Raw genomic sequence first — 15,107 nt, 5'->3', positions numbered from 1 at the left:
AAATATGTTTCAACTCAATGATCTTTGATGAGAGGATTTATTAAAACTGACTTGCTCAGGGCACATATATGCCACACAAGTGGTGAGTGGAAGTTCACCAAAACAATAATAAAGAAGAATTAAGTTTTCAACAAGGAAGAGTGTAATGTACTAATATAATCAAGAGAAATAACTCTAAGAATAATCATACAAAAAGATAATACATACATACTATTAATAATAGATTCAGTTAATTCCCCTTGACCATAATAATGTGATTTTTATTCTAACACTTTGCCCCCCCTCCTCTGGGCTCCTGACTCTTTCTGCAGCCTTTCTGCTTCTACTCCTTGGCTCCTTCTTACTGCTGTCTTTCAGCCACACCCCTGATCTTCAGGTAGGAAAGATCTACACTTATCCTTCTCGGACAAGGGCGAAAAGATCCCTTGGTGGTCTAAAATCGATAAGAGTAGGTTCCGGACGCCACATAGGCAAAATTCAAAATTTCGTTCCAACCGAAAACGTTTAATGTGTCCAGCACCCTCATATGACCTTATGCAGTTGGGTACGCTGTAAAACACTTGCCAAAAAAAAAAATATTGACCAAGGGTGGGGAGGTGAGATGGGCAGGGAAGGAGCAAATTGGTGAAAAGTGTTTGATCTAGACCTAGGCCTAGCTTGTAGAGACTTGTGTGTGAAAGATTGTCAAGCAACCACCGAGTGGATGTGCCGTTCGCTGTTTGTAGCCTAGTGTGTTATTCTGTGTGCGTCTGGCGCCCAGTTCGCTGATGGCACAAAGGGGTAAATTTACATGTATACAGTAGTATAATAAGGACTGTACAACTGAGACAGTTGGCGGACGCCGGTTTAAAGGCATAAATACTATATTTATTTAGGGAACTCTTTTCGTACATTGGCAAAACCTGGTAGTAAGTGCAACTAGCGGTACAACGAAGTTTGACTGTACTTGAAAGTAGAAATACTGTTGTATTTTAATCAAAATTCTTAAATCCTTAGACCCATAAACTGAGATTATGCTAAATTTTTTTAAAGGTCTAAAATGTTTTTATAAGGTTTTAAAGTGTCTCAGAGCTCAAAATCACTGTTTGGAAAGAAAAAAAAGCCTAAAGGGTGAAAAAAAATGACAGGTTGTTATGAGAAAAAGTTCATAAAAACTCACCAAATTACACCTAAGGCTTCTTGTGAATTCATAGTGTGTTCCATGTATTTCATTACACTCCCTTTGGCTTTGTCTAGATGAATCTTAAACCTCTGAAGGGAAAGAGTGTTTCTGGTGTGTGTGTTGGCCGGTTCCACTCAGTTGTGTGGACTCCAGACAGTGTTTTTACAGTTGGGCTAAATGCTGGTCAGCTCGGTGAGTCTAATGTATTGGAAACAAATACAAATCTGCTGCATTTTAGCTGAGCATTCAAGGACAGCAAGTTTCCCATGGAAATTGATGCTTATAGTTTTTTCTTCGGACTTTTATTATTCTAAACTTTTTCTTCATTGTGACAGATGAAGTCGACTTTTTATGTTATTATGCTCCTGACCTATATGTCTGTATGTCTAACCTATCGCAGATCCTTTGCATGCACTGCATCGTGAAATAAAAATGACTTTGGTCAATATTCTTACGGTTTCACTTTAACTGTTTCCTTGACCATTTTTTCCTTGAAGTAAGCATGCTAGGAACTGAGGCATAGTTGGTTATTAACTTGTCCAATGTGCAAAAGTTTGAGGTTCAAATAAATATAAGCGAAATCCAATTGCTTTTTTTCTCCTTTTAGGTTATTTCCTCATAACCTGGTGTACTGTTGAGGTGCCTGGGACATAGCCTCAAGAATGATCTTTTTGATCTGTAGTTGAGCATTATGCGATTTAAAGAACAACAAAGTTTTTCATGATTACTGCAGGGCTGTCAACCTTTCCGATTTTCTCGTAATCATTACTATTTTTTTGCCTCACTATGAAATTCCGATCGTAAGGCGATTTATGACGATTTTTACTGTAAAGAGATTTTTGGCTCTTTTTTTGTTTTACAAGTCTTAATGCAGACCTGTAAATTGTCCGCCAATAGTCGGAGAACAGCCAATCTCTAAATCAACCCCTTGCCCCCCTAAAAAAAAAAGGAACAGCTGGCCCACTCCGCGCGAGTTAGCCAGCCCACAATAATACCGTTCATGAGTAGAAGCATAGAAGCATCGCTGCCACGCTGCTGAGACCCAAGCAGTCTAAAAATAGATTTTATCAATCGGCCAGGTAATTGACATATTTTTGTTCGTTGTAATATATAGTAATTTGAAAATGAGAGCACTATTACTAATTTTTATGGGAAATTACTAATTTTCTCCATGGTCATTACTAAAAACCATGGATGGGTTGGCAGCCCTGTTACTGGATGTTTTCCATAGAATTTAAGCCAAAACTTTGAAAGAGATTTCCTGGACAAGGACACAATTTTCAGAATTTTTTTTTACTGCAGGTCATCAAAAAGGAGAAAAATACCAAAGTCTACTTCGCCAAGTGTCTGGCCTGAGGCACACTGATGTTGGCATTGCCAGAGTGTCGTGTTCAGATGCAGCGACAGTGTGTCTGACCACCAAGGGTGATGTGTTTGTACTTCATGAGTATCAATGCCGGAAAATTGCCTCAAAGTAAGAACAAATTCTCATTTAGTTAATATTACTTATCTGATAGTCTTTGATCCTCTTTTTGGCTTGTTTTCTGATGTAAACTCCCTCTCCCTTTTGAGTGCTGAGTACAAAAACATAATGCAGGGTGACTGCCAAAAAAAAATGTATCTTTTTTGTATATGTGAGGCATTGTGGTGAAATCAGGGGATCGTCATAATAAAATCAAAGAAACCGGCATTCACAAACACATCTCTGTTAGGATTTTTTAAAACTGAAAAACGTTTATTAAAGACACAAAAAGTGTACGTTTTCAGTTTTCAGAAACTCTCAAGCTATGGAAATCACCAAACTTTGACAGCCATTTTTTCGCGAATTTTTACCTTTGAAACCAGACAACCCCCACTCCCTTTTGGGCATTCGGAGTTGATGGTATCATCTTAAGGCCTGTCCATTTTCCTTGTTTTGGGTGAAAATAGTATCCCTCTATGTTGAATAAAAGTCAAGATATGTTTGATTGAAGGAGATGAGGGTCATCTAGTTTCAGAGGTAAAATTAGCGAAAAAATGTCCACCAAAGTTGAGTTATTTCTTTAGCTTGAGAGTCCATGGAAACTGAAAATATACATTTCTTATTCCTTTAATACTGGACAAGATGACGACATGGCTAGGAGCAGCAAGAACAACAAGCACCATTGCTGCAACGCGGGACAGAGTGAAGTGGAGGTCCATGATCGCCCACGCCAGTCGGCAAGGCACCGGATGATGATGATGCCTTTAATCAATTTTTTTTCCCATTAAAATCCACACAGAAATGTGCTCTTTAATGGGCATGAAAGGTGTTTGACCAAAAAACAAAAATTTGATAGAAATTCCCAAACCTGCGGGAAAATGCCAGTTTCTTGACTTTCATTATTTTGACGAGCGCCTGATTTCACCACACTGCCTCACATGTAATTTCTACATCTGTAAACCGATCTTATTAAAAATTGACAGTTAAATAGGAAAACTTTGCTGTGCAAATTTAATGTCAAGATTTTATCATGTACCTAAGCACACTTAAAGCACTAACCCCAAATTTAAAATAAAATAACCTTTTTGGTTATTTTTGAGAGATGACAAATATTGATGAATGAAAGGAACATCAGGTGTGTAAAGGACTTAATTAAGGCCTGTCCTGAAATGTCAATGAGACATCTGACTTTTCAAGTAGGGACCTGAAGCATGAGTTGGTTTGAAGGATGTTATTTCAATGTCTTCTCAGTCAGCATCCACATGTATTATAAAGCTGTGTGGGTAGTACATGGTTGCCCTAGATTTTTGTGTTGTTTTAGCCAATATTCTTGCTACCTATTTCTGTTTTTTAATGCTAGTAATAAACAGGACAGGTTTCTGTGGCTGCTCAGTAAGCTGTCCAAAGATAGGTTCTGCTTTGTCCCAGTTGCAGACTTTTAGAACTACACATTGATAGCAGGGCTGCCTACCATTCCGATTTTGTCGTAATCATTACGATTTTTTAGTCTCACTACGAAATTCCGATCGTAAGGCGATTTATTACGATTTTTACCGTCAGCAGATTTTTGGCGATAAAAAAAATATTTCTGGCTTTTAAAAAAGTTTCACAAGTCTTTGTGCAGACCTGTAAATCGTCCGCCAATAGTCAGAAAACTGCCAATCTCTAAATCAACCCCCCCTAAAAAAGGGGAACAGCTGGCCCACTTCGCGCGAGTTAACCTTGCCCACAATAATACCGTACACGAGTAGAAGCATCGCTGCCACGCTGCTGAGACCCAAGCAGTCTAAAAATAGATTTCATCGATCGGCCGACTCACGGCATGAGACAGTGTTTCTTCACCCCACTCATTTTTCCGTAATTAAGACATATTTTTGTTCATTGTAATATAGTAATTTGAAAATGAGAGCACTATTACTAATTTTTATGGGAGGTTACGAATTTTTTTCATAGTCATTACTAAAAACCATGGAGATGGTTTGGCAGCCCTGTGATAGACATGTTTTTTAATGTTTCTCATTCTGTCTACACTAGAGTATACAATGAAGCTGAGTGAACGTTCCTCTCATTGTCGTTTGCGATCTCACAAAATGCCAGGATAATGTTCCATGTAAAGTTAATCCACATATTATATTTTTCGCTTTTTCACTTTTATTTAAAAGTTTATGTTCTCCTTTCACAAGTCCTGCATAGTTCATGTAAATTAAGATGTGATTCACAGCGTCCCTTTTCGCCCGATTCTGTGACTTTTACTCAGAACTCTGCAGCCAGCCAGAGCTCTTCTGTGAAGTTTTGTTTGCTTTTGAACCAATACTTCTGCCCCCGTCCAACACAGCAAACCATTATGCTGTTGTACTAAATGCTTAATGTCTTGAGATTTATTCTGCGTTGGAATGGTTAATTTCTGTACCTTAGTTTTTGATCTAGACAAGTGTTTTTAGAGTACCCAGTTTGTCCTGTTTCTAGTAACATAGTTATGGCTAAATAGGTCTCTCCAAAGTCTGTGTTATACTGACTACGAATATCATGTCTTTTACCGTTAGAAATCTTAAATCTACGCAGTGAGTAATAGTCAATTTATAAGAGAAGAAAGATGCACATCTGCATGGTTTGACACAATAAACTCAGTGTTGGCTCTTTCTTTACCATTAAATACACAAGAGAAAGGTACTCTGCATTTGTTGATGAAGTATTCTGTGTCTTTGGCAGGCTGTATATACATCTAAGAAAGGTATGCGATTTAACCCCCCCCCCCCCCCCCCCCACAAAACTGTGTAAGTACATGAGTTGAAATAAACTTCCTGTATGGAATACAAACAATGATGACTAATACATTCATTCTTAGTTTTTGTGTCAGAAATATGAATGGGCACTTATGAATGTATAGAAATGAGAACGTTGTCAGTCTTTGCAAATGGTCATAGAAACAGGAATAAAAGCTGGAAGAGTCTAGAGCTGATTCAGTGTCATTGGCAAGTTAGAAATTATTCTGAAAACCCAGTTACTACAAGCTACCCCTGTTCTTCAGTCAACTTACAAAACCTAGAGACTCAACTCTTTTAAGACCTGAGTTTTTTCCACCGTTTCCCGGAGTTTTTTCTACAGTCACCTAAACCTAGTGCACTATGTCTCATTATAACCCCAAAAGCTTGCCTCCAATTCTAAATAGCGGAAACAAAGGCTTAGCCATTACTAGATACTTGGTTCGCGAATAGTTCCAAAAAACAAGCAAAAACTAGCACTAAATAAAACGAAACAGTTGTCACTAGTACTGGACGCTCCCAGCGTCTGATGGGGAACAGGGTTATTACCACCGGATGCTCCCAGCGTCCGATGGGGTTCAAAGAGTTAACGTTTTAAGAAATCTAAGGGATTTCTGGAGTGTAACAGATACTGTTCATGTATTGCATTGTAGATGTTTTATGGCCCTAAAGTCAATTAATACTTCTGCGTAAAGAGACCGCATCAGAAATTTTATAAACTTTTGTGAAAATATGCGGATATTCACAATTGTATTAGACACATAAAGTTGAAATAAAGGAATTAGTCTACTTCTTAGTGTAATGTGTGCTAGATGGGTAAAGGTGCAAAAATACAGCTTTCTATCATCTCCGCAGATATGATCTCTTGTGGTGTCTCCATCTATGTTCATTGTTCCAAAAGTTATACAATTTTTGTCAAGAGGATTTTTAAATAATTTTTTTCATTCACACTTGTCAACAAAAATAAAAAATAAAAAATTTAGTATTCCTGACTACAGTGCGTCTAACAAAATAATAAGACAAGTTACAATGTCCGTTCTCTTTTAAGTCTCAAGAGCAGAAATGCATTCTTTGAGGGCATTAAATGATAATTACCATAAGTAGAAAAATACACCTAAAACTTTAAGTTGAAAAGTGCTAAAAATTAAGTCAGCCCAGCCAGAGTGGTGACAGGGAGCTGATCCGCTCCAACAAAAATTCCACTGCTGGTACGCCATGGACTGTTCTTTGATAACATTGTCTGAGAGCTGCTAGATTTTATACAATCAAAATCTAGCAACATCGGATAGATGATGCCTATATCCTTAAAAATTAATTAAAAAATCACAGAAAATGACGCTCAGTTAAAACTTTCACAAGCTTTCACATGCCTCTGCTAGATGTGTAAGTAAGTTGATTTTGTATTTACGAAGATTTGATGTTAAATTCAAATATAATTGAAAATGAAATCCGAATTGGTAGAAACATGACTTGGAGAATGTAGTCAAATAAAATCAACAATTGTGATCGGAGATCGAGCAAAGTTATAATATCATCTTGCAGGGCTTTAAATTGGAATGTTGTGTGGTGTTATAGCTTTAGCATCTCTAGATCTAGAAATGTCAGGATGTGAAAGACACCACAATCTATAGGAAATGCATTACACAAGCGGGTGGGCTACTGCAGCTGGCGACACAGTGGTGAGCACGGCTGACAGCTGATTAATGACCAATGTGCGTGTGGTCACTGAACTCCAGCACAAAGCAACTAAAGGAGCATTTTTCTGGCTAGTTGAACAGCCTTGAGTACCCATCAGTCACACCTTTATTGGTCCACTCTGGTTTTAGGAGAACTGCAAGACTGGTAGTGTGACAAGTGAACTGTATGTCATAGTTTTAAAGAAGTTTTGGAAAGATCTGGGGAGGAGATAGCTATAAAAGGTATCATGGTTTTAGTAGGATGGAGCAGCACCCCCAAAACAGTATGCTCCACAAAAATTTCCAGAACCGAGACATCAGCAGCAAAACAATTTGCAAATGTCTTTCTCACACCCTCGAACTTGAATCCGTATGTTTTCTCTTTATGGGGTCCCTTAACTCTTTAAACCCTGAGTTTTTTTTCACCGTTTCCCTGAGCTTTTTCTACAGTTACCTAAACCTGGTGCACTATGTCTCATTATAAATCCAAAAGCTTGCCTCCAACTTCAAAATGGCGGAAACAAAGGCTTAATCATTACTTAAAAACTTGGTTCGGGAATAGTTCCAAAAAGCAAGCAAAAACTAGCACTAAATGAAACGAAACATTTGTCACTAACATCGGACGTTCCCAGCGTTTGATGGAGAACAGGGTTATTACCGCCGGACGCTGCCAGCGTCTGATGGGGTTTAAAGAGTTTAGGACAGAGTTTACCAGTAATACAAACAATTGACGAGTAGAAATAGAACATTGCAGATCAGGTTCGCTACACAGACCTGCACTTTCAAAAATGTGTGCATTACTGTTGACGGTTGAAAGGGACACTTGTTGAGCACATCATTTAAATCTATCTTTTTCAATTAAATTTTTTTTTTTATCAAGCTTTGATGTCAAACGTTAGTTTAAAAAACTTTGAATAATTGATGCAAAAGTGTCTAGACATTATAATAAATTTTTCCTCATCAGTGTTTACCTTTTTTTCCCCCAAAAGCCAGTTTTAGAGCTTTTAAAAAAACAAACTTATCATTCCAAAATATTTTGTTTTAATTTGTTTTAAACTTTAACACACCCAGCCTGCAGAGTTGAATTTTAAGACATCAAAAGTATGCTGTCTTATTTTAACTTATGCAATGGTCTTCATCAGGATAAGAGATCAAGAGGAGGGCCATGTGGAACCTGGAGAAGAGTCACAGGAAATAATGTACAAAAAAGTGGAAAGACATGGAATAATATTAAGAGGCTAGCTTAGGATAGGGTATTTATACAAGACTGCGGCATGCTGGCTCACTGAGGTCACAGGCAGGTTGGCGCCGGTCGATTTGGGCTCCCGTTTTTGCGTCATCGCTTCATGTATCGTAACTGACAATTATTAAAAATTCATATTATGCGATCAACGCGAAGTACAAACATGACCTTTCCATGACATGAAGTGAACCTTCGTATTGTGGCTAAGCTTCGTGCATTTGTCTTAAGCTTTTTGAGATTTTACAGGTTGTCTGCCAGGTTTTTGACATTTTTCACTTGCAACCATGATAGGGAAAGGCGGAAGGGGTTTGTTCGTGGCCTATACAGTGATACATGGGGAGAAAGGCATTTATGACTGATGATAAATGGTCTTCATCAGTTCATGTTATGACAACTGTGATGTCTAATGGCATCTCTGGAAAATAGCTCATTTTCCTGTTTCTCAGAAGAATAATGATCTGTTGATCTTTCTTATCTCCCATCTGTCAGAATGACACTCTCCATGTAGTTTCCGTTTACCCCCTCCCGCCAGAATGACACAGTGCACGTCTTTTCATTTCCCCTAATTAAATACACATTTCTGTCCAGTTTTCCAAATCCATGTTTACAACATTGGTTTTTTATGAGAATTTGACACTTGAAGGCATATTTGTTTTATGGAAGAGTGCTGTGTTTTGGATCTAAAATCTGAGTCACTTTTCAAATCAAGTTTGTTGATCAAATTCCTCCACAATACACCTGCTTTTTCTGTATTTATTCTTGTTATCCACTTCCCCATTGTTGCTGGTGGTAAATTTATTGGCATGGTGAACGAATTCTCTTAGTGTAGATTTTGACGGTACTTCCATTTGTTCAGATGAGTGATAATCACTTTCAGTTTATCTCTGTTTCTCAGATGGCAGGATATAGAGCAGGTGTTGGCTGTTGGTGGAACTCTCGACCATAATGCTGGCCTGGATGTCCTGTGGGAAAAGGGTGGACGAGACCTTCTGGTCATGATGAGGAATCAAGGAGGTCAGGTGAGCAGTCTTTTGAGAATGTTTGTATGCATGCTAATGTTGACAACTATAAATTTATTATTAACCCCTTGACAGCGCTGTAAATGTATTTCATATGTCTCGGTAATCCACGGTCCAGTGCACTGTACGTGTATCTCATAAGGTAGTGAATACCTGTATTTTTTTCATTGCTATCTCAGCTTCTATCAAGTTTTGATTAAAGAGACTGGCATCCCTTAGAAGCTTATTGTTTTACCTATGAGATGTCTTTAGGCCATTCCCAAAGGGGGGACGTATCTCGTTCAAGCATAGTAGAATTGTAAATGGGCTGATTCATATCATGCTCATAACTGTGCCTGATCTACAGCAGGGAACTGCTGATTTTTCTTTCCTGATCCTTACTATTGTCATTTTCCTCTACTTCTTTTGTATGTTTGTCACTCCCTTGTGACCTGCTATTTTGGGGTGCCTTGATAGTCGAAGCAGACCTTGTGCTGTTGAAGCTAGAGAGGTGAGCAGTCTAAGTCTGATTCCCTGTAAAGACTTCTCTGTTGACACCGACCCCTTGGCGCTCATATGACCTTATGCAGTTGCGAGCGCCGTAAAACCATCTACTATAATAAAAAAAAAAATTAAATATCTATCTAAATGAGAGGCATCATGGTGAAATCAGGTGCCCATCAAAATAATGAAATCAAAGAAATCAGCATCTTTTTGGCTCATATTTTTTTTCTAATTTTGTTTTCTCGGCTCAACGCCTTTTACGTCCATTTTAAAACACATTTTTGTGTGGATTTTACTGAAAAACACTGGTGAAAGGCACAAAAAATGTAAATCTTCAGTTTCCAAGGACTCTCAAGTTATGGAAGTTACTTTACTTTGACGGCCATTTTCTCGCTAATTTTACTCTGACCTCCTTCAATCGCAATACAGGGTGGTCCAAAAAAACCCAACTGTACAACATTTTTCCTGAATATCTCACACAAAATTTGTACTAGAATGTTGTAATTTGGAAAAGACAATATTCATTCAAAAAGAATTTGTTTGACATAAAATTCACAAAGAAGAAACTTATTTTCGAAAACGGAAAGGGCTTTTTAAAATCCACCTATAAATGCGAAATGTAAATGTACAGATCTTGAAAAGAAAGTCATGGAATTTTGGTTTTTTTTTTCCCTTTCCTTTTATTTTAAAAATGTAATCTTTCCATCCTTGTAACCTTTGAACAACATTTCTTTTCTCGTACATAGTTAAAAAATTTTTTTTTGAATTCTGAAATTCCGAAAAACAAACGGTCTATATGTCCTCCTTTTGACTCGACACATTTTAACTCGTCGTTCCTAATGTTCACTGGAGACCGAACACAAGGATCCTCTCAGCCATGAGTACTCAAAGCCACTTAATACACTGCACAGCTAACAGTATGAAGCTGTGTCTAGAGACAATAGGGGGGGGGGGGTGAGGTTGCCGAAATAGCATTTGTGGAGTAAACATAACCTGAAAGGTGTATATGGGCTTTGCCAAGGAACCAAATATGTCTGAGAGGAAATGTTTACATTTGTCAAGATGATCGAGCAATCATGAACGCATTGCTATCCGCTGATAGCTTCGTGAACGGGAAAATGATACTGTCGTAGATAAAGATCTTCCTTGAGAATGGGGACCGTTGAGAAATAGGAACATTATTGCTGCAGACATGGTCTACAGACAGACGTGTCATGGGGCTCATCTACTGAATTCTGCACCCTGATAACGTTAAAAAGGGTACGAACGATGTGTGTTTGACTTGAAGTGGTTGTTTTGTCTGGGAATTTTAAGTTTTGATTCTTTACTGGTCCAAACTGATGGACCATTTGTACCCTTGACATCAAAGAAAGCCTTAAGAGCACTTTAACATTATCTCCGTTCCTTGTGCGAAACTTATGAAATGAGTTGGTGGTGAGGAAATGTTCAATACGAAAAGCTCTCTGCTCTCTACTAATCTTAACCATGATCTCAGCAGGAAAAGGAAACTTGAGAAAAACTATCTGCAAACTTCTGTTGGCCTGTTAGACTGCTGTAGTTTGCAATATGGCGCAATCGTTGGGCTTTTTAGTGGTTGGCTTGATGTGAACTAGTGCGTAATGCTACAAAAAATGGGGACATAGCTGAAAATGGGTTGGGTTTTTTTACTCGCTATGTAGAGCAAAACTATTTTGTGGATATATCTAAAATCAATATCAAGCAAATTCCTTTTGGCTTCCAAATGTTGTGTACAAATTTGAAGCGCAAAACTTCAGTGTAGAGGAAAATATTTACAAAAGAAGCTGTGCTGTTTTTAAAAAAAAATCACCCTGTATTTCGACGTCTATTCAACATAGATGATTTTTTTTTTCACTGAAAGGCAGGCAAATGAACAGGCTTTGAGATGATCCCAATAACTCCATATGCCCAAAAATTGACGAGTGCCTGATTTCACCACATCGTAACACAAATATAGACTATTTGATGGAAAGCGCGTACTCTTGACGGATAGAACAAAGCTAGGAATATTTTCTTTCTAATGCACATCATGTGAGACAGTCAGAGCCAGAGTGTTCAGTCTCAGTACTTTCAAGTTGTTTAAATCGTTACAGCTTGTTCTATGCAGGTCTTGTCAATGGATGAAATTATTTCATTTTTTTTTTCTCTTTCAATTGATATACTGTTTGACGTGAAGGGTGTGCTTTGTGACCGTTAAAACAAAGTGAGGTGCATTGTCTTTCTTACACACATCCTGCAAGACAGAGCCAACATGTTGAACCGAAGCGTTTTCTCAACATCAGTGTGACCAGGTTGGTTTTTTTTTTAGTAAGGTTTTACGGAGCTCGCAACTGTATTAGGTCATATGAGCGCCAAGGGATGTATGACAACAAAGAAATCTAAGCGGGGAATCAGGCTTACTCTGCTCACCTCTCTAGCCGTAACAGCACAAAATCTGCTTCGACTTTCAAGGCACCCCGAAAATAACAGTTCACAAGAGAGTGACAAACATACAAAAGAAGTAGAGGAATATTGATGACAGTAGGTAGCGTAAACACGGCCTCGCGGGCACTCGCAGCCTTCCGACCGCGTGGTATCGGTAAAATCGGGTTAATTCCGATCGCTCTTTCTTTGCTCTTTCGCTATAAAACACCACATGCCGTACACCTTGTAAAAGTTCAGCTTTTCCTTGTTACAATGGTGTAAGTTGTTTATATGTCCGGTTATTAGGAGCCGGAGAATCGCCGACGAAAGCGAAGCCCCTCACGGTCAGAATGCGAGGTCGGCCGGTTGAAAAATTGACACGCGTGCATTCAAATGCTTCGCGGAACGAGGGATGATTAAATACCGTCTTTTCATTGGCGGAGAACTGTAGAGCTTTAAATGGGCTTTCCCGTGATATAAGATTAGCCTTTGGCGTCTTTATAGAAAGCTTTTAAAAATACCGTCAAAATGTTTAAAGATCACTTTTTACACAAAATATGTAAAATACCGGCTTATAAAAAAAATTAATTAAAAGATCAGTTTATTTCCTATTAGAATAAAGTAATTAAATTGGAATTATTTAACATCAATCCTTCCGCGAGACTCATAAAGCATGTGACCCCGCACGCGGGGTACACTACAGTATAGAGCCGACTCGCTCGCCGCGGGGGCCGGTGCGACGCCGGCCGGGTCAACGCTCGGTGTTTTTGTCGAAATAACGACAGATATCGTGTTTGAGGTGATAAAGTACTGATTTGTAAATATCTCACAGTCTTGAAAAAAATTATGCTCCATATATTTGTTATAGTGATTGTACTCTGTTAATGTGGAGATGTTTAGTGCACTTGTTACTTTTTTATTGTCTGTCAAACATGGGGGCAACCAGTGACTGACTTTAACAAATTTGATCAAATTTTAAACAACTAGGGCCTACAATTTTCTTAAAAATTGACGGAGAGGTTAAAGAATGGTACCAAAATGCTCAATGGATATAGGCCTTTCAAATGAAACAGATAAATTTGGCATACAGCTAGTTTTAAAATTTAGTTTCTGGTACCTAATGATAGTAAGGATGAGGAAAGAAAAAGCAGCAGTTCCCCCTATGTTGTTCCGGCACAGTATGAGCATGACATTGATAAATCAGCCCATTTACAATTCTGCTGTGCATAAGAAAATGTTAATATCCCCCCTCTGGGAATGGCCCAAAGTCACTTCAGTCAGTAGCACTGCCCTGGAGAGGCTGTTCAGATTGTTTACATCGTTATGGCCTATGCATATCTTGTCCATGGATGTATCCACTTTTTCATTTCTCTTTTTACTTTACTGATAGAAAAGTTTTACCAATCTGTCTCTTTACATAAGCGAACAAATGTTGTTTAGAGACTATGTATTGTACTGTGAAATTGTCCCAAGGAGATTAAAAGTAATGGAGGATGCCCTGTGGGCGGCACGGCACGCCTGATAGGAGCCCTCTCTCGCTGCGGAACCGTGGGCTACCTGCGCTGCACGAATGCTTGACTCACGCACTGAAATCTAGATAAGAAAGAAGGTTTTATTCCGAGGTCCTTTTGATTAGGCAAGTCAATTAGTAAAAATGCCTTGCACCTGTGTTGTATTTAAGTGTAAGAACCGATATGATGCTACAGTGGACCGAAGTTTTCACAGTTAAGTTGTTTTCCTTTTTAAACATTTGGATGAAAGTGTTTTTATGCCCCCCAGCAACACAATTTAGATCATTAATATTCATAAGAGGTGGCTCCGGCGCTACCTGCCAAGGCCAACCCAGGCTGAAAGGGATACATCACCCCAGCAGTGTATATATATAATTATTATGTGTGTGTATGTGTATATTATACATTTTAATTAAAGATATTGCTTTCCATTGTGTGTGCAAATTAGATGCTACTGTTGTCTAAATGTAGATATCTAGAGGCTCCATTAGAATATGAAATCAATACTCAACTACAATAATGATGAATATTTTCTATGTTAAAGAAACACCAAACCATATCAGATGAGGGGAGAGGGTACGGTGGGGTGGAAGAGTTTGAGTCTTGTTAGATAAAACTATACTCGGTTTAATTCTATTGTTGTAGTCTTCACCTAAGATCCCACAATCTATAATTCCGGTTCACTTAAGATTCTGCTGTTAAAAAATAAACCAAACAAAGCAACAACAAATTTTACTACACAAGAGTCATCACTTAGATAAATTATCCCCCTCTGGAGTGTAATAAGGGGCTAAAAACGCTACTCTCCATGTCATACTTTACTGAACAAAAACCCCCCCAACCTTTCAAAGGTCATCCACACTCATGCACGCGATCACACCTCCAAAGTTGCTGTTATCTCTTTTAAAAAAAATATTTGAAATCAATGTGCTCTCCACTTTGTGAAAACCAGGAAAAAAATTTAAAATTATTGTTATCAATAATATTATTATTTACAGACCAAGACATACTGTTAGTAATCAGATAAAACTGGCATCGACCCTCTTTAGTGTTCGCAATTCCTTACACATAAAGTTAGTTATGGCACACGCCTAGAATCATGCAATCGTGTAATACCGGATACCGGTATCTTAAATTCAGTTTAAAAGTATATTTTTATCCATTTCTTATAATTAAATATTTTAGCATCTTGAAAGATTATCCCTATACGTGTAATTTGGTATGTTTGATAATTTTATGTTACTCGGACAGGTTTTCTTCTTATTTTACACATCTTTTTGATTTTTAAACTAGATTATCACATAAAACTCTTAAAGAATTGAACAGTCCGTATCACACACAGAATTTATTGTTTTTTTTCTCCCTGTC

The 15,107-nt window shown here is 38.1% G+C and overlaps 1 protein-coding gene across 2 annotated transcripts in view; it reads left to right on the top strand.

The window, feature by feature from the left end:
* The window catches only part of LOC101855031 (inhibitor of Bruton tyrosine kinase), a 193,605-nt gene that overhangs the window by 36,493 nt on the left and 142,005 nt on the right, over positions 1-15,107 (top strand). For both annotated transcript variants that reach the window (XM_005101740.3, XM_005101739.3), the window contains exons 8-10: positions 1,237-1,354; positions 2,465-2,636; positions 9,201-9,324. In XM_005101740.3, coding sequence (XP_005101797.1) covers positions 1,237-1,354; positions 2,465-2,636; positions 9,201-9,324 — 414 coding nt within the window. The remainder of the gene's footprint in view (positions 1-1,236; positions 1,355-2,464; positions 2,637-9,200; positions 9,325-15,107) is intronic.

Source organism: Aplysia californica, unplaced genomic scaffold (genome assembly GCF_000002075.1).
Source record: "Aplysia californica isolate F4 #8 unplaced genomic scaffold, AplCal3.0 scaffold00296, whole genome shotgun sequence".
NCBI classification, from domain to species: Eukaryota; Metazoa; Mollusca; class Gastropoda; order Aplysiida; family Aplysiidae; genus Aplysia; species Aplysia californica.
The sequence above is the reverse complement of the archived record's forward strand: the minus strand, read 5'-3'. Positions and strand labels throughout refer to the sequence as shown.